The sequence below is a fragment of the Panthera pardus genome, unplaced genomic scaffold (assembly GCF_024362965.1).
Source record: "Panthera pardus isolate Hobbes unplaced genomic scaffold, ASM2436296v1 HiC_scaffold_27, whole genome shotgun sequence".
NCBI lineage: Eukaryota > Metazoa > Chordata > Mammalia > Carnivora > Felidae > Panthera > Panthera pardus.
In genome coordinates, this window is record NW_026526843.1 from 82,625,337 (window position 1) to 82,650,018 (window position 24,682).

General features: G+C 47.3%; 1 protein-coding gene and 1 long non-coding RNA gene across 8 annotated transcripts; one reads left to right on the plus strand and one right to left on the minus strand.

Annotated features, from left to right (window-relative positions):
* Positions 1-1,088: 1,088 nt before the first annotated feature.
* On the minus strand, positions 1,089-2,407 carry LOC128773832 (uncharacterized). The gene is made up of 2 exons (XR_008418288.1): positions 2,344-2,407; positions 1,089-2,258 (listed from the first exon to the last, which is right to left on the minus strand). It is a non-coding gene; the product is annotated as an uncharacterized LOC128773832 (long non-coding RNA).
* On the plus strand, positions 2,163-24,233 carry GPKOW (G-patch domain and KOW motifs). Of its 7 annotated transcripts, none has more exons than XM_053891635.1 (12): positions 2,163-2,276; positions 13,889-14,334; positions 15,104-15,258; positions 15,358-15,482; positions 17,537-17,646; positions 18,434-18,647; positions 19,066-19,198; positions 19,874-20,000; positions 20,205-20,328; positions 20,417-20,486; positions 21,234-21,319; positions 21,414-24,233. In XM_053891635.1, the coding sequence occupies exons 2-12, from the start codon at positions 14,159-14,161 to the stop codon at positions 21,546-21,548; spliced, it is 1,455 nt and encodes a 484-aa protein (XP_053747610.1). In that variant the 5' UTR covers positions 2,163-2,276; positions 13,889-14,158; the 3' UTR covers positions 21,549-24,233. The 7 variants fall into 7 exon arrangements, with proteins under 7 accessions (XP_053747610.1, XP_053747608.1, XP_053747609.1 ...); XM_053891633.1 differs by lacking the exon at positions 2,163-2,276 and adding an exon at positions 3,408-3,587; XM_053891634.1 differs by lacking the exon at positions 2,163-2,276 and adding an exon at positions 3,408-3,587 and having other exon boundaries at positions 13,892-14,334.
* Positions 24,234-24,682: the final 449 nt, after the last annotated feature.

Consider the following 24,682-nt stretch of genomic DNA (forward strand, 5'->3'; position numbering starts at 1 on the left):
GAGTTTGCCTAATTCACTCCCAGTTCATCACTTTTTACTGCTATGTCTTTGTAGCATGTCAAATTTTGAAATCTATGTGCTCCCCTTTTGTTTCTGAGGTTGACCAGGCCAACCCACAACATTTGTGAGTCCTAGGGGAAGAATAAAAACGGAGGCCCACATACTATAAGGCCAAAAATCTAAAAGTAAAAAATTGAGGTAACTATTAAATAAAATTTGATGTACCCTCCTACTTTGAGAAATACGTTTCCATACAAACCTAGAAGAGAGGCAGGTCCCAGACCTGACCACACTGTGTTGTAAATGTCTGTCTGCGTAGGCATCCAGTAGGGCCTCTTCCTCCAGAGATGGCTTCTGCTAATGGCAGCGCCAGGGCAGTTTCAGTTCCATGTACCCAACTGTTCCTGCACCACAGTGGCGGGGGGTGGGGGGCAAGCTCTGACCAGGTGTTAGAAAATGTCCACAGAATACATAAACTAATGAAAATTCTACAGAGAACTGTACTATAGAGGGTCTCAACCTTCCCCTACAGAACACCAGACCCAGGTTGAGTCAGATGTGGGCAAAGAACCCAGTATAGGGAGACAGAAGCCCATATAGTCCAGTGAGTCCGGTGACCAGCACTGCCCTGCAGGATTGGGGAATTCCCCAAGGGGAGTTCAAGGGGACAGGGACCTGGAAGAGAGAGTAGAGTGGGAAGGCTTCCCAGGGAAGGAGAGGACATGGGAGCCTAGGGATCAGCCTTGGTTTTTTTCTCCCTAATCCAGTGCTCCTGAGAAGATGCAGGAAAAGATATCAGCCTAGACTCTTCCTCACAGACAAAAGCACATTAGTTTACAATTCTACATATTCAACCAATCATCCATTTTCTGCAATGAACATATGCTCTTTCTTTTCAGAAAAGGATGAATGGATTGTTGAAGCCTTAAAACTGGGCCTTGATAACATGAAGTTCTTTTCCAGGTGGACAAGATTTGGAAGGGCTCCAATACACAGGAAACAGCAAAGGCAGGAGGGTGGGGAAAACCATGCGCATATTTGGGGAACAGTGACAGCCCCATGTGGTACGCACAAGAACAAGGCAGGGCAGTGAATAAAGTCCAGTGTATTTCCCTTCAGACAAGGTCAGATCAGAGGTGGGAGGGCCACAACATTCCAGGAGGAAGGAAAGCAGGGACCATTCCGCCCCTCTCACCTATGACACCACAGAGACCCTGAAAGGTGGCCCAGAGAGGCTGCCCGGCCACCCAGAATGAGCATCAGGACACAGTGTGTCCACAGCTTATAGTGAAAGTCACAGAAACAGTGCATGTTGGGGGTAAGGTTCTTGAGACTGGCCGGCTGTAGGGCCCTGGACAGGTGTCTGAGCCCCTGTGCCCCTCAGTTTCTTCCTCCACAAAGTGGTGGTCACGGTGGTCACAGACTGTCTCTCATTGCACCCCATTCCTCCTTCCACTACAGTAGCACTGTGCCCAAGCGCCCCCCCCCGGACCTCTGTCCCCAGGCTGCCCCCACTTTTAATACCTAAGAGAGGCCTCATTTCTCACCTCTCATTGGCTGGTGTCCCCTCCCAACAGGGGGGCCTTCAAAGCCTCCTCAAGTTCAGGCCCCTACCACCCCTCCACTCTCCAGGGCACCTGCCCTTCCCAGCTTCTTGAGTCTCCCAGCCCTATCATGCTCAGGGCTCCAAACCCTCCCGTGGTACCCAAGTCTCCTCAAGGGCTACCCCCTGCCCAGCTCAACAGACTCTTCCAGTTCCCACGTAGGTCCTGGCTCAGGCCAACGTTCACTGCAAATGTACCGAGTAACTACCAGGAGCAAAGCTCTGTTGGAGGCTGCAGAGTTCCCTGGTAAACGTGGGTTCCACTTCTGCACCCCCGTGCTTAGTTGTCAGAGCTGGGGCGGGGACCTTAACTTTTCTGGGCCTCGACTTCCCCTTCTCGCTCACGGAATAAAGCCTCTCCTGGGTGGGAAAAGGAGCACAGCCCAGGGTCCTGGGAGAGCAGAGGGGGCGCTTGAGGTAGAGGGAGGCCAAGCGCTCACGCTGGCTCCCACAGCCAGGCCTCCTTGCCTGCCGCCAGGTAGGTGACTGCGCGGGTCAGGTCGCCGGGCACGGGACCAGCCGGCTACAGCGGCGCCCAGGCTCGGGCGGGCCGCCAGGTGAGCGCGCCCAGGAGCTCCAAACGCGTCGCTGGCGGCCGTGCGTCCACCCGACCGACTTCGGGTCATGGAGCCGCGCGCGGGGGGCGTCACGGACCCTAGGGGGAGCAGAGGAGGTACGGGAGGGTGGAGAGGGACTGGGCGCGTCCCTGTCACCCCTCGCCCCGCCTGTCTGCTCCTCACCTTTTCCTTCCGACAGGTAGTAAACAAAGCAGCCCCGGCGCCCTAGTGGCGGTGGCGGTGGCGGTGGCGGTGGCGGCGGCGGCGAGAAGGGGGGCCCGGCGACCCGGGCTGGGCTCCAGGTCTCCGACCTGCACCCGTACCCGCACCCGCATCCGCACCGCGGGGCCGTGTACCAGACCCGGGGGCTCTCAGGAGTCTCCGGGGAGTTGTGCCACAGGGGTCTGCCCGGGTCACTGGGGACACCTGGGCACTCAGGGTCTGTAGTGAATTGCGGGGGTGGGGGCGTTAGGCGGGGAGCCTCTGGGATAAATGGAGGGGCAATCTGGGACTACGTGGGCCATCAGGGTATCTGGATACCTGGATATCTGGAAGGGGAATCGGGGGTGCCGGGGCCGCAGCGGCGGCCGACCCTGTTCTGTCGGGGCATCTGGAGAAATCGGGGTCCCTCTCGATATCGTGCGGAAAGAGTTTGGAATCTGGGGTTATGAAGGGGCAGTCGGAGACCTCCAGAGATAGTCCCAAGATGTTCGGAAGGGTCCGGGAATATTTCGGCCAAATAGCTATCTCCAGGATTATGGTGGGGGCAGGCGGGGGTCCACCGGCATACTCGCGATGGTCTGGGGGTCGCGGGAGTTGAGAGGGGCAGTGGGCGACCTTCGGAACTATCGAGCGAGTGGTCGGGGGGCTCTGAAGATCTTGAGGGGCATTCTAGGTCTTCGGACGTCGGGGAGCGTGGGGGTTGGCCGAGGCTCCGGCGGGCGCTGACCTGTTCCTTTCACCCGCGCAGGCCGGGGCCTTTCCCTGCCCGCGGGCCCCAGAGCCCGGCAGCTCCTGGCGCGGCTGGACGCGCGCCCCCTGGCGGCCCGAGCTGCGGCCGACGTGGCGGCGCTGGTACGCAGGACGGGCGCCACATTGCGCCTGCGCCCCAAGGCCGGTGCGTGTCGGGGTCGGGGCGGGGCCTCCCGGGGGGCGGGGTCTGACTGGAGCCGGATTCTGACGTAGCGGACCCGGGATGGTTGGTTGCTCCCCTGGGTGGGGCCAATGCTCCCCTGGGGGGGGGACTGGTGGGGCGGGGCTCGGAGGGAGCTGCGAGACGGGGGAGCCCTGACGTGATCCTAGAATATTCCTCCAGGAGGTGACACTGGGAAGGTTACTGCAGTAGGTGAATGTTGCATGGCTAGTTGTGAGTGCGGGCCGGATTGGTTATCCCTGTCGGTGGGGCTTTGAATGGCATTTCTGAGAAGGTGGGTCCTGGAGAGCGTTGGGGGCGGGCACTTGGCTAAGGGGCGGTCCTGGAAAGCCACTCTAGGGGGTGGAGCCTACAAACGCGAAGGGGCGGGACTCGAAATGTCAGGAATGGGTTGAAGTTTATAGGCCAGTTAGAGGGCGGAGCCTGGAAAGTTCCGGAGCCCAATCTTGGAATTGCACCCTCCAGGGAGGGCCTGAGGGTGTTAATATGAGGAGCGAGATCTTCGTGTGTATTAGAGGGCCGTAGGAAAGTCTGGAGGCTTATTCTATTAGCTGGGCCCAGGATTAGTTAAGAAGGGGCTTATAAGGGTACGTATTCTTGTGGGTGGCACCTGGAGAATTGCTTTGATTGGGCACTGCCTAGGTAATTAAATTGTGGTGGATCCTGAGTATAAGTTGGAAGAGATAAGGCTAGAATGTAAATTTAGCGGGTTGGGCCTATGTATTTTCTATGGAGAGTCACAGCTTTCTTAGCCTCTTCCTTATCCCAGCCTTTAGTATGCTGTATTGTAAGGACAGTAATGTCTTCGATAGTCATTTGTCCCAAGACCCTCTTGCTTCTCATACAGAGTTCCTAGGGTGGCAAATACAGAAAAGTGTGAAAAACCTGTGGATACTTTGGGGGAGCTTCAACAGTCCATGGCGCTGGAAACTTCCTTAATGAATTTGGGGGCACAGATTAAGGGAGAGGATGGCAGAGGAGGATGGGAGCTGCAGGAGAGTACTCAACAGGTCAAGGCTGAGAATCCAGCACAGGCCCTGACTCAGTATTGCATGTATTTTCATAAGTTAAGTCTTTTTAAGTTTTTTTCAACAATGTTTTGTAGCTTTCACAGTACAGTTTTTACACTTTTTTTTTGATACATCTATTCTTAGGTATTTTATTATTTTGAGGTTCTTGTAAATGGAATATTTTATTTATTTATTTTTTTACCCCTGCATTCTATTTATTTTTTTTATTTTTTTATATTTTATTTTATTATTTTTTTCAATATATGAAATTTATTGTCAAATTGGTTTCCATACAACACCCAGTGCTCATCCCAAAAGGTGCCCTCCTCAATACCCATCATCCACCCTCCCCTCCCTCCCACCCCCCATCAACCCTCAGTTTGTTCTCAGTTTTTAACAGTCTCCTATGCTTTGGCTCTCTCCCATTCTAACCTCTTTTTTTTTTTTCCTTCCCCTCCCCCATGGGTTTCTGTTAAGTTTCTCAGGATCCACATAAGAGTGAAACCATATGGTATCTGTCTTTCTCTGTATGGCTTATTTCACTTAGCATCACACTCTCCAGTTCCATCCACGTTGCTACAAAAGGCCATATTTCATTCTTTCTCATTGCCACGTAGTATTCCATTGTGTATATAAACCACAATTTCTTTATCCATTCATCAGTTGATGGACATTTAGGCTCGTTCCATAATTTGGCTATTGTTGAGAGTGCTGCTGTAAACATTGGGGTACAAGTGCCCCTATGCATCAGTACTCCTGTATCCCTTGGGTAAATTCCTAGCAGTGCTATTGCTGGGTCATAGGGTAGGTCTATTTTTAATTTTCTGAGGAACCTCCACACTGCTTTCCAGAGCTGCTGCACCAATTTGCATTCCCACCAACAGTGCAAGAGGGTTCCCGTTTCTCCACATCCTCTCCAGCATCTATAGTCTCCTGATTTGTTCATTTTGGCCACTCTGACTGGCATGAGGTGATATCTGAGTGTGGTTTTGATTTGTATTTCCCTGATAAGGAGTGAGGTTGAACATCTTTTCATGTGCCTGTTGGCCATCCGGATGTCTTCTTTAGAGAAGTGTCTATTCATGTTTTCTGCCCATTTCTTCACTGGGTTATTTGTTTTTCGGGTGTGGAGTTTGGTGAGCCCTTTATAGATTTTGGATACTAGCCCTTTGTCCGATATGTCATTTGCAAATATCTTTTCCCATTCCGTTGGTTGCCTTTTAGTTTTGTTGGTTGTTTCCTTTGCTGTGCAGAAGCTTTTAATCTTCATAAGGTCCCAGTAATTCATTTTTGCTTTTAATTCCCTTGCCTTTGGGGATGTGTCGAGTAAGAGATTGCTACGGCTGAGGTCAGAGAGGTCTTTTCCTGCTTTCTCCTCTAAGGTTTTGATGGTTTCCTGTCTCACATTCAGGTCCTTTATCCATTTTGAGTTTATTTTTGTGAATGGTGTGATAAAGTGGTCTAGTTTCGTGACCCAGTATATGATCTATCTTGGAGAATGTTCCATGTGCACTCGAGAAGAAAGTATATTTTGTTGCTTTGGGATGCAGAGTTCTAAATATATCTGTCAAGTCCATCTGATCCAATGTATCATTCAGGGCCCTTGTTTCTTTATTGACCGTGTGTCTAGATGATCTATCCATTTCTGTAAGTGGGGTGTTAAAGTCCCCTGCAATGACCACATTCTTATCAATAAGGTTGCTTATGTTTATGAGTAATTGTTTTATATATCTGGAGGCTCCGGTATTCGGCGCATAGACATTTATAATTGTTAGCTCTTCCTGATGGATAGACCCTGTAATTATTATATAATGCCCTTCTTTATCTCTTATTACAGCCTTTAATTTAAAGTCTAGTTTGTCTGATATGAGTATGGCTACTCCAGCTTTCTTTTGGCTTCCAGGAGCATGATAAATAGTTCTCCATCCCCTCACTCTCAATCTAAAGGTGTCCTCAGATCTAAAATGAGTCTCTTGTAGACAGCAAATAGATGGGTCTTGTTTTTTTATCCATTCTGATACCCTATGTCTTTTAGTTGGCGCATTTAATCCATTTACATTCAGTGTTATTATAGAAAGATACGGGTTTAGAGTCATTGTGATGTCTGTATGTTTTATGCTTGTAGCGATGTCTCTGGTACTTTGTCTCACAGGATCCCCCTTAGGATCTCTTGTAGGGCTGGTTTAGTGGTGATGAATTCCTTCAGTTTTTGTTTGTTTGGGAAGACCTTTATCTCTCCTTCTATTCTAAATGACAGACTTGCTGGATAAAGGATTCTCGGCTGCATATTTTTTCTGTTTAGCACACTGAAGGTATCGTGCCAAGCCTTTCTGGCCTGCCAAGTTTCAAAGGAGAGATCAGTCACGAGTCTTATAGGTCTCCCTTTATATGTGAGGGCACGTTTATCCCTTGCTGCTTTCAGAATTTTCTCTTTATCCTTGTATTTTGCCAGTTTCACTATGATATGTCGTGCAGAAGATCGATTCAAGTTACGTCTGAAGGGAGTTCTCTGTGCCTCTTGGATTTCAATGCCTTTTTCCTTCCCCAAGTCAGGGAAGTTCTCAGCTATAATTTCTTCAAGTACCCCTTCAGCACCTTTCCCTCTCTCTTCCTCCTCTGGGATACCAATTATGCATATATTATTTCTTTTTAGTGTATCACTTAGTTCTCTAATTTTCCCCTCATACTCCTGGATTTTTTTATCTCTCTTTCTCTCAGCTTCCTCTTTTTCCATAACTTTATCTTCTAGTTCACCTATTCTCTCCTCTGCTTCTTCAATCCGAGCTGTCGTCGTTTCCATTTTGTTTTGCATTTCGTTTAAAGCGCTTTTCAGCTCCTCGTGACTGTTCCTTAGTCCCTTGATCTCTGTAGCAAGAGATTCTCTGCTGTCCTCTATACTGTTTTCAAGCCCAGCGATTAATTTTATGAGTATTATTCTAAATTCACTTTCTGTTATGTTATTTAAATCCTTTTTGATCAGTTCATTAGCTGTTGTTATTTCCTGGAGATTCTTCTGAGGGGAATTCTTCCTTTTGGTCATTTTGGATAGTCCCTGGAGTGGTGAGGACCTGCAGGGCACTTCCCCTGTGCTGTGGTGTATAACTGGAGTTGGTGGGCGGGGCCGCAGTCCGCCCTGATGTCTGCCCCCAGCCCACCGCTGGGGCCACAGTCAGACTGGTGTGTGCCTTCTCTTCCCCTCTCCTAGGGGTGGGATTCACTGTGGAGTGGCGTGGCCCGTCTGGGCTACTTGCACACTGCCAGGCTTGTGGTGCTGGGGATCTGGCGTATTAGCTGGGTTGGGTAGGCAAGGTGCACGGGGGCAGGAGGGGCAGGCTTAGCTCGCTTTTCCTTAGGTGATCCACTTCAGGAGGGGCCCTGTGGCAGCGGGAGGGAGTCAGATCCGCTGCCGGAGGTTTGGCTCCGCAGAAGCACAGAGTTGGGTGTTTGCGAGGAGTGAGCAAGTTCCCTGGCAGGAACCGGTTCTCTTTGGGATTTTGGCTGGGGGATGGGCGGGGGAGATGGCGCTGGCGAGCACCTTTGTTCCCCGCCAAGCTGAGCTCTGCCATCTGGGGGCTCAGCAGCTCTCCCTCCCTTTGTCCTCCAGCCTTCCCGCTTTCTGAGCAGAGCTGTTAACTTATGACCTCCCAGATGCTAAGTCGCGCTTGCTGTCGGAACACAGTCCGTCTGGCCCCTCCGCTTTTGCCAGCCAGACTCGGGGGCTCTGCTTGGCCTATGAGCCGCCCCTCCGTCCCGGCTCCCTCCTGCCAGTCCGTGGAGCGCGCACCGCCTCGCCGCCCTTCCTACCCTCTTCTGTGGGCCTCTCGTCTGCACTTGGCTCCGGAGACTCCGTTCTGCTAATCCTCTGGCGGTTTTCTGGGTTCTTTAGGCAGGTGTAGGTGGAATCTAAGTGATCAGCAGGACGCGCGGTGAGCCCAGCGTCCTCCTACGGCGCCATCTTCCCAGGTCACTCTGTCGAAAGTGGTCTAGTTTCAACCTTCTGCATGTTGCTGTCCAGTTCTCCCAGCACCATTTGTTAAAGAGACTGTCTTTTTTCCATTGGATGTTCTTTCCTGCTTTGTCAAAGATGAGTTGGCCATACGTTTGTGGGTCTAGTTCTGGGGTTTCTATTCTATTCCATTGGTCTATGTGTCTGGTTTTGTGCCAATACCATGCTGTCTTGATGATGACAGCTTTGTAGTAGAGGCTAAAGTCTGGGATTGTGATGCCTCCTGCTTTGGTCTTCTTCTTCAAAATTACTTTGGCTATTCGGGGCCGTTTGTGGTTCCATATGAATTTTAGGATTGCTTGTTCTAGTTTCGAGAAGAATGCTGGTGCAATTTTGATTGGGATTGCATTGAATGTGTAGATAGCTTTGGGTAGTATTGACATTTTGACAATATTTATTCTTCCAATCCATGAGCAGGGAATGTCTTTCCATTTCTTTATATCTTCTTCAATTACCTTCATAAGCTTTCTATAGTTTTCAGCATACAGATCTTTTACATCTTTGGTTAGATTTATTCCTAGGTATTTTATGCTTCTTGGTGCAATTGTGAATGGGATCAGTGTCTTTATTTGTCTTTCTGTTGCTTCATTGTTAGTGTATAAGAATGCAACTGATTTCTGTACATTGATTTTGTATCCTGCAACTTTGCTGAATTCATGTATCAGTTCTAGCAGACTTTTGGTGGAGTCTATCGGATTTTCCATGTATAATATCATGTCATCTGCAAAAAGCAAAAGCTTGACTTCATCTTTGCCAATTTTGATGCCTTTGATTTCCTTTTGTTGTCTGATTGCTGATACTAGAACTTCCAGCACTATATTAAACAACAGCGGTGAGAGTGGGCATCCCTGTCGTGTTCCTGATCTCAGGGAAAAAGCTCTCAGTTTTTCCCCATTGAGGATGATGTTAGCTGTGGGCTTTTCATAAATGGCTTTTATGATCTTTAAGTATGTTCCTTCTATCCCGACTTTCTCAAGGGTTTTTATTAAGAAAGGTGCTGGATTTTGTCAAAGGCCTTTTCTGCATCGATTGACAGGATCATATGGTTCTTCTCTTTTTTTTTATTAATGTGATGTATCACGTTGATTGATTTGCGAATGTTGAACCAGCCCTGCATCCCAGGAATGAATCCCACTTGATCACGGTGAATAATTCTTTTTATATGCTGTTGAATTCGATTTGTAAATGGAATATTTTAATTGCATCTTTATTTTGTCTATGGAAACAATTGATTTTTGTATATTGATCTTCTATTCTGTAAACTTGCCAAGCTTGTTTAATAGTTCTAATACCTACTAAAGAGCAAACATTTAACTGAGTAAATTTGAAGATTTAGTGGGTTTTATTAAACAATTCATAAACTGTAGAGTGGAGGTTTGCTAGGAGTTATACAAAATGGCAAGTTTTTATAGGAAGGAGGATTGGGCAAGAAAAGAGAAAAAAAGCAAAAGAAAATAAAGTATTGTTTTAGGTAAATTAACTTCCCCTCTGAAGAAAATGTGGGGTGAGGGGTGGGCGGTTCTTATCATGCAGATTACCTGATCTTCCTTTGGGAATGAGAGAGCCCCAAGTGAGAGATTACCTCTTTGGTACAGACCAGAACATTCCAGATTGATTGGTTTAAAATTCCACTCTTGGAGAGGTTGAAGTTGCAATTAATTGCAACTTGGAAGGCAAGTGACTCCACCTTCGGCTCCTGTGTGGCTTTATTTTTAACAGTCCCAAGAATTCCAAAGGAACTATACCAACATTTTGATGTGCTTCCAATAATAAAACAAAGAAGTACTCACCAAAATAACTAGTATTCACTAAGAGAAACAAGTACTCACCAAAAAATGATAGTTTTTAAACAGATCTTGAATAAAGTCAGAAATGTTAACCAAAGGCAGGGAGCTCAGAATCCTAGAGGAGACTCACCCAAGAGAAGTAGGTCTGGACTGACAGAAGCCATGAGCAAAAGGTGCTTGGGACAGGTACCTCACATGATTCCCTGGATCATCATTCTTCTGGGGTCATCTCCTTTGGATCCCACTTCTGACTCCAAGGAATGTCAACCTAAATACAGAGGTAAACCGAGGCAAGCTCAGAAAGATGAATTTATTTGGGAATAGGAAAAAAATTATAATTCGGGTCTTATCTGTAGCTTGCTACAGTTTGGGTGTCCAGAATTGCAATCTTTGCTGTTCCCAAATAAACTCATCTTGTTGAACTTGCGTCAGTTTACTTCTTTATTTAAATCGACATTTATAAAAGTTGCTTTGTAGTCTTTATCTGCTAGGTATCTTTAAGGATGCCCAGGGCTTCTAAGCCTGGAAACATGGCCATGAGATTGATTATTGTGGTCTGTGTTTTCAAGACCATCCTCTGACCCAGCACATTATTCTACTTACCAAACATTTCACTTTCATTTATTTATAGCTTCACATTTAAATGTTTTAGTATATGTGTTCCATGCAAGAAATGTGCTATAATTCATTTACCCAGTCTCCTTCTGTTGTCCTTTAAGTGGTCTTCAATCTTTTGCTACAATAAATAATACCATGATGAATCTGACATAAAAATCTTTTCATTGGACTCCTGGCTGGCTCAGTCAGAAGAGCAGGTGACTCTTGATGTCAGGCTCATAAGTTTGAGCTCCACATTGGATGTCGAGATTTCTTTTTTTTTTTTTAATGTTTATTTTTGAGAGAGAGAGAGAAAACAGTGTGAGTGGGGGAGGGGCAGAGAGAGAGAGAGGGAGACACAGAATCCGAAGCAGACTCCAGGCTCTGCGCTGTCAGCACAGAGCCTGACACAAGGCTCGAACGCACAGACTTTAAGATCATGACCTGAGCTGAAGTCCGACACTTAACCAACTGAGGCACCCAGGTGCCCCATGGATGTAGAGATTTCTTAAATAAACTTAAAAAAAATCTTTTCGCACATCTTTAATGATTTCCTTGGGATGAATTTTTAGCACATCTCTGGTATTATTTCTGGTGGCTATTTCAGTATCACCCTTCTACTTTATAAACTCTTATGATGAAGGCAAGCTGGGTCCGAGGACCCAGAGAGGGTCCCGCAGGACCAGCCAAGAGGGTCCTTGGCTTCACGCAGCATAAAAATCAAATGTGAGCCAAGAAGAAGTAAGAGCAGAATTTATTAAAGATACAGAGAGAGTACAGATACAGGCAGAGTGTCTGGGAGACTCAGAAAGGAAAGGAGAGAGTCTTGTCTTTGCTTGGTGTCTGGGGTTTTTACTGAGGATTGTGGTCTGATGTAAGTGTCCTCTCAGGCATTGAGGAACTGGACAGAACAGGGAGAATGGTCCACGTGTCCTCCATAAGTCACTTATTACTTGGTGCTAGGGGGTCTTAAAATTGAGATTTCTAGCACCGGTGGTCTGGAATACACACATGATGGCCTCACTCACTCATTCCTTAGAAGTTTTCTATTGTGCTGGAAGGCTCCAAAGAAATCATTAACTCCTTCATTCTTACAAGGAGGACATACATTATTTGTATTATAAGGAATGTGTAAGGCAGGTGTGCTGGTCCTAGCAAGAAGAGAAGCAGGGAAATGGGCAAAAAAGCAGTCCTTCAAAAAACAGCCCTTCATGGGGCCCTTTCAATTTCTCTTCTCTCTCTTTAAGGTCCTACACAAAAGGAACCTGTCCCATTAATCTTTCAAAGCCTTAGAACGTGGCTCTCACAACATATTTAATGTTGGTAGTATAAGCAGAAATAATTTGTGATCCCTGGAAAAAGAAAGATGAGGCATAAATTTCTTGACATAAGAAAAGTCACTTTAGAGGTGCCTGCATGGCTTAGTCAGTTAAACATCTGGCTTCTGCTCAAGTCATGGTCTTACGGTTCCTGAGTTCGAGCCCCACATTGGGCTGACTGCTGTCAGCATAAAGCCCACTTTCGGATCCTCTGACCACCCCCCCCCCTCACTGGTTCTCTCTCTTTATCTCATAAAAAAATAAACTTAAAAAAAGAAAGAAAACTCATTTTAGACTCTTGCTCATCTTGCAATTTTTGCCTGACAAGCACTACTTGCACATTTCTTGTAGAACTTCCTGAGATGTGTTGAAATTGCAGAAGAATAGATTTCAGTAGATAATGATTTGAAGGAAACAAAAGAATGTGAGGACAAAGAGACACTATCAGGCCAGAAGATAGCCTAATCATATCGGCAACAATAAATCAGTGGTAAAACTTCCATTTCTGATTCAAAAGTAAAGGTTGACCTGACACATATTCTTGAGTCCTCTTTGCAGGATTTAAATCCCTTTGAGCACTCAAATACCGGACCAACTGGAGCCAGAGAATTGATGATGCTGACCAGCTCTCCTGACTTCAGTTAACTTGAGACCTGGTCTCAGTTGCCTTAAGATGACCTTTGCTCCAATTCCATGCTGAATTCCCTATTTTGCAAGCCCTTCCATGAATATATATGCACTTTTAGCTTAAAACTTACCCATTTTTATTGTTGAAGGAGACACTGCTTTGGGAGATATCCCCAGTGTTCTCCTTTATTTGTTGCAAGTAAAACTCTTCCTTTTCCTATTCTTTGCTTGGATGAGTCTTTTGGCTCCATTTCTACCAAAAGGTGAACCCAGTTTTGGGTAACAGTGGGAACTACAGTTGACTCTTGAACAACATGGGTTTGACTGCACGTGTCTATTTATACCAGGATTTTTCTCAATAAATACAGTATAGTATTATAAATATATTTTTTCTTCCTTATAATTTTTTTTAGTTTATTTATTTTGAGATAGAGCGAGTGAGAGTGGGGGGAGGGCAGAGAGAGAGAGAGGGAGGGAGAGAGTGAATCCCAAGTAGGCTCTACACGGATAGCACAGAGCCCCATGCAGGGCTTGAACCCACAAGCCTGAGATCATGACCTGAGCTGAGATCGAGTCAGATGCTTAACCATCTGAGCCACCCCGGCACTCCTCCTTATGATTTTCTGAATAACATTTTCATTTTTTTCTTTAGCTTACTCTTAAGAATACAGTATAAAAAAATACAGTATATAATACATGTAACATACAAAATATGTGTAACTCTACTGCTTAGGTTATCATTAAGGTTTCCAGTCAACAGTAGGGTATTAGTAGTTAAGTTTTTGAGGAATCATAAGTTATTTGTAAATTTTCAACTGTGGGGGCAGGGGATTGGATCCCCTAACCCCTGAATTATTCAAGGGTCAACTGTATGTATGTGTATTTTTTAAAGTAGTCTTCACACCCAGCGCGGAACCCAACGTGGGGCTGGAACTCCGGGCCCTGAGATCAAGACCTGAGCTGGGATCCAGAGTGGGATGCTTAACCATCTGAGCCACCCAGGCACACATGTATATATACTTTTAATATCTGTTTAGGTCATTGTTCCCCACTGGACTATGATCCTCTAGAAAGGAGGAGGTCTATTTTATTAATATTTGAATCCAGAGCTTGTGGTGTATTAAATCTGGCAGCAGTAGGTACCATTTACATGTCTATTTGTTATTGTACACAACTGACACAGATTTTTTTCTTAAATGATGTATTTTTATCTACACTTCCCATACCAGTAGGGCACGGCGATTAATAACTACTTGTTCACTACCTGAATGAAAGAATGAATACCCCCAAGAACCACATATTCCTATATGATTGGCGCGACGCGCCCCTATGAAGAACAGCAACAATTACTTCTTAAGGCCCCTGTTCCACGTACGCCAGTCGACGCCGCAGTGTTTTCTGGGAAAGGTAGTTCTAAAGCCCGTCGTCTGGCCCCGGTCAAACTGAGCCCAAACTAAACTTCCCAGAAAGCAGCACACTCGCCTGGGAAGAGGGGCAAGATGGCGGACGCTGAAGACGGTACTTTGCGACCCGCGGGAGCCTCTGCTGCCCCAATTTCATTCAGCTTCAGTCGCACGTCTGCCAGGAGACGGCTGGCGGATCCGGGAGACGACGCGAGTGCGGCTCCGGAGGAGAAGGATTTCTTAAAGACCGTGGAAGGGAGGGAGCTGCAGAGGTGAAGCGCCGTGTCTTTCATCCCTTGGAATTAGGTTCGGTGGGTTCAAGCGGGAGGGTGGAATCTGAGTTGATTGTTTTGGTGGCAGCGGCCACCAAACCTTTGGATCACAGCCTGAGGAAATTCGTGGAGGCGAGAAGGCGGGAGTGTGTAACGGGAGGTGGGGAAATTGGACCTGACAGCCAGGGCGTTTGAGAAAAGAGGATGTATTCCTGAGAGGGTGTGTCTTTAGCACTTGGGGGCCTTGAGATGTGTGCGTTTTGAGAGAAGGAAAGGAGTGGAGAATGACAGGACCCCTAGTTTGTCAGCTGAAGCGGTGGAGCTTCTCCAGTATAGGGAATGGTGTGGAGTGGCAGATGGAGTTTTGGGGAGGCCGTCATCAGCTTAATGTGGAAAGGAGAGTTGGAGAGAGAGACTTCCAGAAGAGAATAAGCTATCCAGGGGTTGGTGTGGAGCCTGGACCTGGGGGAAAGTCTGGGCTGAAGATGGTGACTTGTGAGTCATTGTGAAAGCCACGGAAGTGGGTCTTGGGCTGAGCAGAGGTTCCAGGACTGAAGGCTGATTCCTCAAAGGCACTGATATTTAAGAGTTGGGGGTGGGGGAGAGAATCTAAAGAAAACACCATTAGAGACATGACAGGAGAGTGAGGGTGTGGTCCCTCCAGCTGGGGGTGAGTTTGGCTCTTGTGTTTTCTCTGAAGGGAGGAGTGTGGCTCAGAACCCACTGACCATGCTATTCTCCCAACTTCACATCTCTGTGTCCACATCAGTGTGAAGCCCTCAGAAACCCCCAAGGAACTCGTCATCCCTTTGATCCAGAATGGCCATCGCAGGCAGCCACCGACCCAGGCTCCTGGGCCATCCACAAACACTGAGGCCTTGGTGGAAGGGGTGCTGTCTCAAGCTGTAAAGGAGATCATTGAAGGTAAGTGATCCCCTCTTTGCCTTGCCCCAGTGAAGGAAGAGGGGGAGGAAAATGGAAGGAGAGGGTTGGGCCTCATTGCTTCCTCCCATTCTTCCTTAGACTCCAAGAAGTCCCTGGAGGAGAGAGAAAATTCGGGTATCGACCCCATGCTTGCTATCCCCATGATCCAGAAAGGATGCCTCCCTAACGGAGAAGGGGCAGACAGCGAACCCCGAGCTGAGACAGTGAGCTGGCCCCTAACTCCTCCAGCCCCAGCCTCTCTTTGCCCTGTCTGCCAGGCTTGCCTCTCTGCACCCAGCAGGGAAAGTCAGTGTGTGTACTAGAGGCCTGCTGCCTAGCTCTTCCTCCTTCTGTCCTTTTTTGGAAGCATTAACAAAGGAATCCAGATACTGAGGTGTGGAAAATCACTTGCATTCTGGAATTATCTGAACAAGATGAGCAAATGGAACAGGAAATGTAAAGATCCTGAGGGTAGACTCTGCCTAGAGTGTTTGAGGAACACCAAGGAGACCAGTGTAGCTGGAGGGGAATAAGTGAAGGGGAGGAGTAGTAGACAATTTCAGGCATCCCAAGACCAGAAACACAAGTTTCAAGACACATAGGAACACTAATAATATTAAATGCCAAGTAGAACTGTCTATGATGACAGAGTGTAATCTATCACACCTTATTAAGCAGAGGTAGAAAGTGACAAAATTGGAAAGTAGGAAGTGGCTAGGGCTAAACTAGGCAGGGCCTTGTGGGCCATGGTGAGGACTCTGGCTTTTATTGTGAATGATATGAGGGCCATGAGAGGGCTCTGAGCAGAAAGGGTGAAGACTTAAGATTTCACAGGATCTCTCTGGCTACTATGAGCAGAACAGACTAGTAAGTAAAGGCAGAAGCAAGGAGACTAGCAGTGCAGGCTAGAAATGATGGAGCCTCAGACCAGAGTGGTAGGAGTGAGGCCTGGAAGGACAAGTAGGGTTTAGTGAGAGAGGGAGGAGCAGGGTGAGTACCAATGGCAGCAACAACCTAAGCAACAGCATGGTGGCAGGGAGTCGGTGTTGTGTGTGCCCATTGGTGAAGCAACTTGCAGTGTGTCTAAAGTGAGTATAAAGAATTGGAGTGAGGATGGGAGGTGATCGATAAGGAGAAGTGAGGGGTATGTCTACAGAAGCAACAAAGTCTGTCTTTCATACACATGGATTCCACTTTTCACCTCTTTATTCACAATTTTTTAGCGATGCTTCTTTGGGGCCTATTTCTCTTACAGCCCCAGACCACCCTCTCTTTTGACTGAACTGTTCTCATTGGCCTTCAGATGTCTTCTGATGTCTTTCATCTTAAAAAATAGGACCTTCATCTCACTTTCCACCCTGTTCCCTCTTTGGCCTCATTTCTCTCATTTCCTCTCCTCCCCCAGCCTTCCACATCTCAGTTGAACCCAGGTACATCTATCCTTCCTCTCAGCCAAAAAACCTTAGTGTTGACTCCCCTCTTTATTCCATACCCCCAGGTACAGCCTTTCAGCAAAATCCTATCATGTCCCTTTGCAGAATACATCCAGAATCTGACCACTTCTCACCATCACCACTCTGGTCTGAGCCACAAGTATCTGTCATCTGGACCATTGCTGTAACTTCCTCACTGGGTCCCCTTGTGTGGTGGCCAGCCTCCTGTAGCTCCAGCCCAGATCTCCTGATTAATGTCTCACCACCCTCTCTGCCTCCACAGCACTGTTTCAGTCAGGTTGACTTTCATGATGCTCTTCCCACACCAGATCTTGTCCTGCCTCAGGGCCTTTGCTCTTATTGTTCTCTCTGCTTGGACTACTCTCCCTTCTATATCCTCCTGGCTCCCTCTGTCATTTCTTTCTGGTCTCTGCTCAGATATCAACTCAGTAACCCTCTCTTCTCCATCCCTCTGCATCCCCTTAAGCTGCTTTATTTTTCTTTATATAACTTATCACTACCTGACATACCATGTTTTAGGTATTTTATTTATTGTGTGTCTGTACAACTAGAAGGTAAGCCTCACAGAGCAAGGGTTTTTGTTTTGTTTACTGCTTTATCCTCATCACCTAGATTAGTACCTGGCACAGAACAGGTGGTTTATAATTATTTGTTGAAGGACAACATGGAGGAGTAAAGTGAGAGACAGCAAGAGGAAATCAAAACTAACCTTGAGCTTATTGGAAAAGAAGCATTGAGGGTCACCCTGTGGGTGTTAGTAAGCGCACTTCGGAGGACCCACTGTGAGCCAAGCCTAACCGTCCTTCCTCTGCCTGAACCTGTAGGTGCCGGAAGAAGCTGATTACGAGGCAGTCCCTGTAGAGGCCTATGGGCTGGCCATGTTACGAGGCATGGGCTGGAAACCTGGCGAGGGCATTGGCCGCACGTTCAATCAGTGAGTTCTAGGGTATGGGCAAGGGGCAACAGATGGGGGCAGCGAACAAGACCCCCATGGTTACCACCCATCCAAAACCATCCAGGCAGGGAGAGGGCATGTTACCACCCTAATTAATTTAGTAAGCCTTTCCACTACTGTTTCAATCTCCTATTTACCCTTTGAAACTCTGTAACGAGATCCCATTTATGTAAAGGTTACTTTTCTGAACATCAGCTTCATCATCTGGAAATGGAGATGATGACAATATTGACTTCCCAGGTCTGTTGTGGAGTTATGTGAAATTATACACATAAAGCACTTACAGCAGGCCCTGGCCCCAAATAAACATAGACTAGACATTTGCTATTATCACACAGACTTATGGTCCCTTCTTCTCAGTTCTCAACTCCAAAGAATTCTGAAAACCAAACATTTTTTTCATAAACCATTTAGTAGCCAAACATGACCTGAGACACAGAGCATTTTATAGTCTATTTCTCCTGCTTGGCGTGAACATTTGTATGATTTCCCCTGTAGAAATATCAGGGTGTTTGATTACAGGGATCTGCCTCAGGTCCTGCTGTAGATACTATGTAATAGATGGTCTATCCAATGTGTTATTAGGTTGGACCAAATGAAATTGTTATTTCTGTAAATCAAAAGCAGTCCTAGTGTGAGATGGGGAAGGCTATTCTTGAACATGTTGACAGGGTGGAATTTTAATAGTAGTGCGTGGGGGAGGCACTGAAAACTTACATCTTCCCCCTCTCCTGGCCAACAAGCTCACATACTGTGCTCCCTGCAGAGTGGTAAAGCCCCGTGTCAACTCACTGAGACCAAAGGGGTTAGGGCTGGGTGCCAACCTGACTGAGGTCCAGGCCCTGGCCCCCACTGGCCCCCACCACCTGCCAAAGCCAGATGAGGAGCAAGAGAAGGATAAGGAAGACCAGCCTCAAGGACTGGTGCCTGGGGGAGCTGTGGTGGTTCTTTCTGGCCCGCACCGAGGCCTCTATGGGAAGGTAAGGAACAAAACTGTGCCGGGAGCCTGAGACAGGCAGCGGGGAAGATTGATGTGAGGGCCAGAGGGAGGAAGACTTGGGTTTGGGGTGGAAAGGGCTGGAAGTCCTTGTCTTTCAGGCATGCCTGGCTTGCTGCCTCATTCGGTAACTCAGAACCACTTGCTGGGCCTTTCTGAGCCTCAGTTTCCAACTAAAAGAATGCCATATGCCACATGTTCCTGAGGATTAAATTCTTAAAATATATCTAAGCCACAGAGTCTGGCAGGGGAGACATATGGACCAGGGCCTGTCCCAGGCCTTGGGTCAGTCTGGTGGGGGAGACACAGGGGTCAAGCCTATTGGAAATAAGAGTGGACAGCTGGGGCCTAGGAATGTGGGTTTAGTCCACATTCCTAACTTCTTCCCCCCAACCATTCAGGTAGAGGGCCTCGATCCTGACAACGTTCGGGCCATGGTTCGCCTGGCCGTGGGGAGCCGCATGGTGACTGTTAGTGAGTACTACCTGCAACCTATCTCACAGCAGGAGTTTGACAAGAATTCCTTGGATCTCAGTGAGTGAGCTTTTTACCTAGCTGGGAGAGTTGGAGAAGCATTCCGGGTGGGGGGGGGGGGTGGTAGGGCCTGTCCCAGGTGGTGGGGTTGGCAGGGAGATCAACAGTCTGTCTGGCAGGTGTGACTTCTGGTCAGAGGTCAGGAGGCGAGAATGAAGATAAGTGGTTTATTCAGTTTGAGGAAAAATTGATGTAGTAACCCTAGGGCTTTCTTTTGCTTCTTTCTGAGAGAGAATAAACAGGTATGGAAACCAATTCCTATCTTTGGGAGGTCTATTCAGGGTGATGAGCCTCTCTTCTTCTAGGGAGTGAGGGCAGTTGGGACTAGGCCATGACCAGGGATGAAGGCATTCTAGGCATGGCAGCAGGATGGGGCAGTTTGGCAGATGGGAGATTGGTGCTGACAGAGCTCTCAGGATTTTCTAGCCCATACTAGGTGGTCGCCTCAGATTAGCAGCATCAGCGCAGGCTCGAGTGACTGAGGAAGGCTTTCTAAAGGAAGCCCCAGCAGTTGAAGGGAAGGGGAGAGCATTCCATTGGTGTAGGCAAAGTCATGATAGTAGGAGGGGACACTGAGGCAAGTGGGAGGTGGCCTGAGGCTGAGGTGTAGCCTGCAAGGTAAGAGAATGGCACACTGAGGCTCCTTCCTCCTTCTCCCCACACACCCTTGTGTAGGCCAGATGCGTAAAACTTCCTCAGTGCAACAGAATGGAACAGCTTCGTCATGGAAGGCCCTCCGGGATCAGGACCTCCCCAGCCAGCAAGAGGACTCACAGAGGAAGCGAAAACACCTTCCTGACCGGTGGGACCCTGGGCATCTGGGATGGGGGGGGAGAAGGCAAGGCTGTGGAGAGGCTCCAGCAGTCAGAGAAAGCTTCCAGGGCAAGGCAGGCACATAGAAGGAACTAGAGACAGCATTATGGGTGGGTTTCACAGCAGCAGCAAAGGTGGGGTGAGCAGAATGTGCATCTGATGAACTAAGCCCCGTGTTGGCCCCTTTCCACAGACAGGGGGAGCCTGCTGCCAAGAATGAGAAGGCAGGTCCCAGGAGCCAGCACTGGTTGCACAGGGACCTACGCGTACGCTTTGTGGACAAGCTGCACAAGGGTGGCCAGTATTACAACACCAAGGTGGGAACCCTGCAACCTGGGTCCTCCTCCTCTCCCAGGGACTAGGTCCCCATAACTCCAAGATTCTCACATCCCTTGACCTCCCCAGATGACGATCGAAGATGTCCTCAGCCCAGATACCTGTGTGTGTCGAACAGATCAAGGCCAGGTCCTGGAAGGTGAGTCTGAGGGATGGCCACTGGGTCGTTATCATCCTGGAGGCTGATGGGAAGGCTGTCTTAGACCAAGAGGCTTGGTGTGGGCAGAGGCTGGGAGATAGGGTAGAGTTCAGATATTTTGTAAGATCCAGAATCATCTTTTTTTTTTTTAATTTTGAGTCTTTTTTTTTAAGCTTATTTATTTATTTTTGAGAGAGAGGGGGAAGGAGGGAGGGAGAGAGAACCAGCAGGGGAGGGACAAAGAGGGGGACGGAGGATCTAAAGCAGGCTCTGAGCTGTCAGCACAGAGCCCAATGCGGGGCTCAAACTCACAAACCATTAGATCATGACCTGAGCCGAAGTTGGATGCTTAACCGACTGAGCCACCCAGGCGCCCCCAAGGCCCAGAATCTTCTGACAGAACATTAGGCGCTTCTGTGATAGTGATTATCTGAGCCCCTCCTTTCCCCATCTGCGACATTGACATGAAAATGAGCTATTTCTCCCTCTTGTACAGATGTGTCCTGAACTCCTTGTGCAGGGCAGGGCAGGGCATATAACGTGCCCACAGTAAATGGTATCTGTTGTCATCACCCATCATCTTCCTACATAAGTGCTCCCTTTTTTAGGAACTGCTCCTTAGGTGTCCTCACCCACACCTGTCAACAGGGTACAGAGTGGCTCTCAGGAATACAGAAAAGGACTTGTGACAGGACCCTGGGTGGGCTAGTCCTGGCTGTGGGCCTCACTCCCTCCCCTCATCTGTAGGCCTGAGGGAAGACATGCTGGAGACCCTGGTCCCCAAGGTCCAAGGCAACCGGGTTATGGTGGTGCTGGGGCCACAGGCTGGAAAGGTGAGTCCCAGACCTGGGCGTGGGGGGTGGGAGCATGCAGGGGATGTCCCAGAGTCTGGGTTGGCTCTGCTGACTCCACCCGCTGCTACTCTAGGTGGGCCGCCTGCTGGACTGGGACAGAGTACGGAGCCGGGCTGTGGTGCAGCTGCAGAGAGAGAATCAGCTGGTGGAACTTCACTATGATGCTGTCTGCCAGTACCTGGGCCCCAGTGACTCAGATGAAGACTGACCCATGGTCCCGCTCCCACCCCCAATGCTGCCGCCTGCTCTGTACGGTGTGGAAAGCCAGTCTTCACAAAGGTGGGGAGGTCATTGTTCCATCCTCCACTTGCACCTCAGCCCCAGGACCAGGACAGGGACAGGGCATAAGATAGATGGGCCTGAAGGGAGGCTCGAAACAAACCTGGTATTCTCCAGAAGCTAGTGTGTAATAAAAATCATTTCAGAAACTCAGTAAAATGACAAGATCGTAAGTGTGTGCTGAGCTGAGTAGAAGCGGGAGCTGAGCTGACGGAGGTGGGAGCCGTTCCAGGCTTCAGCCCCACCTCCCTGCATGGGCTGACAGACAAGTTCAAGGATCTGTCTGCTTACAAGTTCATTCTTGGAATACAGAAGCTACGAAGTGTGTCCCCTGAGCAGACGCTATGGAGTCTGGAGTGCCACATCTCTGTACAACTTCCTGAAGAAGAATCCTAGTGGTGGCTCTACTTTTTTTTTAATTTTTTAAATGTTTATTTTTGAGAGAGAGAGAGAGAGACAGAATCCGAAGCAGGCTCCAGACTCAGCTGTCAGCACAGAGCCCAACACGAGGCTCAAAGTCACAGATGGCAAGATCATGACCTGAGCCAAAGTCAGAAGCTTAATTGACTGAGCCACCCAGGCGCCCCATTGGTGGCTCTACTTTTTACTCTTGGTCCAGACCAGACGTCCAGAGGATGTCTTGAGCCAGTGATGAGAGTCCAGAGGAAGGGAGGCTTCTACCCACAAATGGGATGTGTTTGCACTATTTCCCAGAGGAGTCAGTTAATTTCAGGGCCCCTGTTTTAGTCCCCAAACTTTGGCTAGAAAGTAAAAAAAAGTTTTGTCCCAGGTAGGATTTCTCTGATCCAGGTAACTGGACTCTCAAAAAGGTTATTGTCAGACAGCCCTCAAACTTTTTCCCATTTAATGGGCTGAGATCCAAAATCGACAAGGGAAGCAAGAGCTTTAGGTCCAATTGCTTCTAAGTCATCCCCAAATGCAAACTGGTGCAGCCATTCTGGAAAACAGTTTGGAGGTTCCTCAAAAAATTAAAAATAGAACTACCCTATGACCCAGCAATTGCACTACTAGGCATTTATCCAAGGGATACAGGTGTGCTGTTTCGAAGGGACACATGCACCCCCATGTTTATAGCAGCACTATCAACAATAGCCAAAGTAAGAAAAGAGCCCAAATGTCCATCGACGGATGAATGGATAAAGAAGATGTGGTATATATATGTACAATGGAATATTACTCGGCGATCAGAAAGAATGAAATGTTGCCATTTGCAACTACGTGAATGGAACTAGAGGGTATTATGCTAAGTGAAATTAGAGAAGGATAAATATATGATTTCACTCATATGTGGAATTTAAGAAACAGATGACCATAGTGGTAGGGAAGGAAAAATAGATAAAAACAGAGGGAGGCAAACCATAAGAGACTCTTAAATACAGAGAACAAACTGAGGGTTGCTGATGGGGTGTTGGGTGGAGGGGTGGGCTAAATAGGTAATGGGCATTAAGGAGGGCACTTGGAATGATGAGCACTGGGTGTTCTCTATAACTGATGAATCACTAAATCTACTCCTGAAACCAATACTATACTATATGTTAACTAACTTGAATTTGTTTTAAAAAGATGATATAACTGTTATAAATATATACACCCGAAATCAGAGTACCTACGTATATAAAGAAAATATTGATATATATGAAGGTAAAAATAGTTTTATTACACTATATGTTAACTAACTTGGATTTAGATAAAATTAAAACTACAAAATAAAAAAACAATAAATCATCCCTAGGCACTAAGTTATTGATGTAATAAATGGTATTTGAGTTAGATCTAGACCACTGGTATGAACTCCTGACCTGTCAGGACATGGCCCAGTGCTGTAGAATTTTTTTTTAAAAATAATTGAATTATCACATTAAAATTATTACAACTCTTTTTTATCTGATTAAATCTTTTGAAAATTTTAATTGTTGAATACATGTTATCATACATACATACAATGTTATCTTAGTTTCAGGTGTACAACGTCAAGTGATTGAACAATTCTAATACATTACTCCATGCTCACTAAGAAAAGTGTAGCTACCATCTGTCACCATACAACATTATTACAACATTATTGACTCCATTCCCTATGGTGTACTCCTCGTCTCCCTGACATTTTTTTTTTTTTTTGATAACTGGGAGTTTTTACCTCTTAATCCCCTTCACCTATTTCACCCATCCCCTTCCTCTTTGGCAACTACCCCTAGAGCGGGGCGATAAAGGTAAGCTACTGTCTCTGCCCAGCAGAAGCAGAATGCTGTTTAGAGCCAAAATGAGCAGGTATAGAAAAACAGTTGGCCAAATCAATGGCCATATGCTGAGTAAGGTAAGGGGATGATTGGAAGACCTTCCAGTATCATAACCCCAGTGTGAAGTACAATTGCACAGGGGCACCTGGGTGGCTCAGTCAGTTAAGTGTCTGACTTTGTTGGCTCAGGTCATGATCTTGTGGTTTATGGGTTCGAGCCCTGCGTTAAGCTCTGTGCTGACAGCTCAGAGACTGGAGCCTGCTTCGGATTCTGTGTCTCCTCTGCCCCACCTCCACTCATGTTCTGTCTCTCTCTCAACAATAAATAAACATTAATTTTTTAAAATGTGTTATGAAGTATAATTGCACAGACAGATATTACTGATTTACTAATTTACTGATCCCTAATTAATTCCAGAACTCCTCTGTTTTCAGGATTGGCCAAGCAGGGCGGTTAAAGCAGACAGCAGAGGACAAACCCCCACCCCTAGTTTCTCCCGTTGCTGAGTCATAATTGTGATGGTACACACTGTCCCTGGAGTTCCAGGCTGGGTTGTATTTTTCAAGTTGGGGGGAAGGGTCACAAGTTCTAAAGGCTCCCAATCTGGCACGTCCAGTAGTCCATTTGCCTTATTGTATGTGCTACACCCAGTCAAGAAGGCCTCCTCCTTTCTCCAAATCATAATAAATTCATCTTGATAACACTCTCAAGAAGAGCTTAAAGCTTCCTGGAGAATGGTACTGGTCCTCTGTCTCTGCCCTGCAATGTGGTATAACCTGGCAGTTTCAGACAATCCCTTCCTCTC

Excerpts from the sequence above, each read along its gene's own strand:
- GPKOW (XM_053891635.1), top strand. The coding sequence starts at position 14,159 with ATGGCGGACGCTGAAGACGGTACTTTGCGACCCGCGGGAGCCTCTGCT. Across the intron at positions 15,259-15,357 it reads TGTAAAGGAGATCATTGAAG|ACTCCAAGAAGTCCCTGGAG; the intron begins GTAAGTGATCCC and ends ATTCTTCCTTAG. Across the intron at positions 17,647-18,433 it reads ATTGGCCGCACGTTCAATCA|AGTGGTAAAGCCCCGTGTCA; the intron begins GTGAGTTCTAGG and ends TGCTCCCTGCAG.